Consider the following 1,662-nt stretch of genomic DNA (forward strand, 5'->3'; position numbering starts at 1 on the left):
TGTGTGTGTGTGTGTGTGTGTGTGTGTGTGTGTGTGTGTCCATTGATATTCATGGGGCCTTACAATACAGATAAGTCATCTCCTTCCGTATAGAACTAAGACAGATTATTAAAGAGTCCAGATCCTGCAAAATGACCCATATGGAAGGACCTATTCTAGTGCAAGAAAGAAGCCTAAATTAATGTGAAAGCCACAGAAAGAGACTTCAGTTCATAAGTGGCTAGACTTGGTTTCATGAAGTATTGCTTTCACTTCCATGTTTCTGTCTTCCTTATCTTCCTAGTTCCTACAGTGACACTTGCTCACACCCAGAAGCATGAAAACACTAAGCAGCTGACCACATACCAAAGTGATTTTGGGAAAGATTATTTCAGTATTATTTCAATTTTAAAATCTCTGGACCCAGAACAAGTTAATAAGTATGTTGAAAATGCTCCAGAGCAAGGTAGGATTTTGTACTAAGATCTATTTTAATCCATAAGGTCTGAACCTATGTGGACACAGCTTTTTTCATATCTGTTGGAAAAGCAGAAAAACAGTCTGGTTCTTTCCTATAGTGTGGGTGGACCTTGAGCCCCAGCCCTCTGTCTCTCCGCTGGAGGAATTATTAGGAAATTGAGATTTTTTTCCTACTTCCCCAAACAAGAACATGTAGAAGATAATATTGTGTTCTTAAAAATATCTTTGTGTTAAAAGTGCTGGGACTTCTATAACCACAGGCAAAAGTTCATAAATGAAATTCTTCAAATATCTTTTATTCATTTGACAATTTGTAATTCAAACAAACTCCTTTATTATTTTAATTATAACAGAGAAAATGATTCTTCAGAACTTTCTTAACACAGTGAATGAGAACCAGAATGAGACATTCAGAAGGCCTTCACCTCCGAAGAGACCACCAGCAGACAAAGTAACTGAATGCAAATGATACCAAACAATGCAAGGGGAGAAAGACGTTCAGTGTTGAATGAGTGCTGTAACTGTAACCCCTCATGTCTGTGTCTGGGTGTGTGGTAAGCAGTTTGCAGAATGAAACCATGTACTAAAATAATAAAGGCTTTTGTGCTGCTGCCTCATGCAGCAGGGTGCTGATTTTGAGGGCTACAGAACATGAAAGAATGTTTTGTAATCCCTGTATTGCAAATACCAGTGAAACACTTGTCCCTGGCTTGGAGGATGCTGTATATATCAGAGCTGCCCCACAGATGGTCCATGAGGAGTAAAGTTGCATATGGCACACAAGGAATAAAGCTGGGGTTCCTGGGCTCTGCCCAGTTGCTCCTCCTCACCATTGCTTCCACTACAACAGCAGCCAGAGTCTCTGGGCACCTGCTTTCCCCTCTGAGGGGGCATGTACAGCGTGGGAGATGAGGGTGTCCTGGGACCATGTGGATGCATGGGACAGCACTGCGGGGCATATGATGCAGGGTGCAGGGAGCAGCAATGGAGGGGTGCACAGTTCAGTGGGACACAGGGCCAGTGCAGTGGTGGGAGGGGGTAATCTACAGTGTGCAGCCCAGGGGCTTGTGGTTTGTCCTGGAGCAGCTGGCAGGCATGCAACCCCCACTGGTGCAGCTTGGCAGGCATTCAGCCCCAGCCACTTAGAAGCTGGACAGCCCTGCTGTATATCACCAAACATGTTAAAGATGTAGTGTACTCTAA

General features: G+C 43.6%; 1 protein-coding gene across 1 annotated transcript in view; it reads left to right on the forward strand.

The window, feature by feature from the left end:
* The window catches only part of LOC109302977, a 9,108-nt gene extending 7,934 nt beyond the window's left edge, over positions 1-1,174 (forward strand). The window contains exons 6-7 of the mRNA XM_019524975.1: positions 284-445; positions 813-1,174. Of these exons, the coding sequence (XP_019380520.1) occupies positions 284-445; positions 813-928 (278 nt within the window). The 3' untranslated portion in view covers positions 929-1,174. The remainder of the gene's footprint in view (positions 1-283; positions 446-812) is intronic.
* The last annotated feature ends 488 nt before the right edge of the window (positions 1,175-1,662 follow it).

Source organism: Gavialis gangeticus, unplaced genomic scaffold, assembly GCF_001723915.1.
Source record: "Gavialis gangeticus isolate Ggan-Ray unplaced genomic scaffold, GavGan_comp1, whole genome shotgun sequence".
NCBI classification, from domain to species: domain Eukaryota; kingdom Metazoa; phylum Chordata; order Crocodylia; family Gavialidae; genus Gavialis; species Gavialis gangeticus.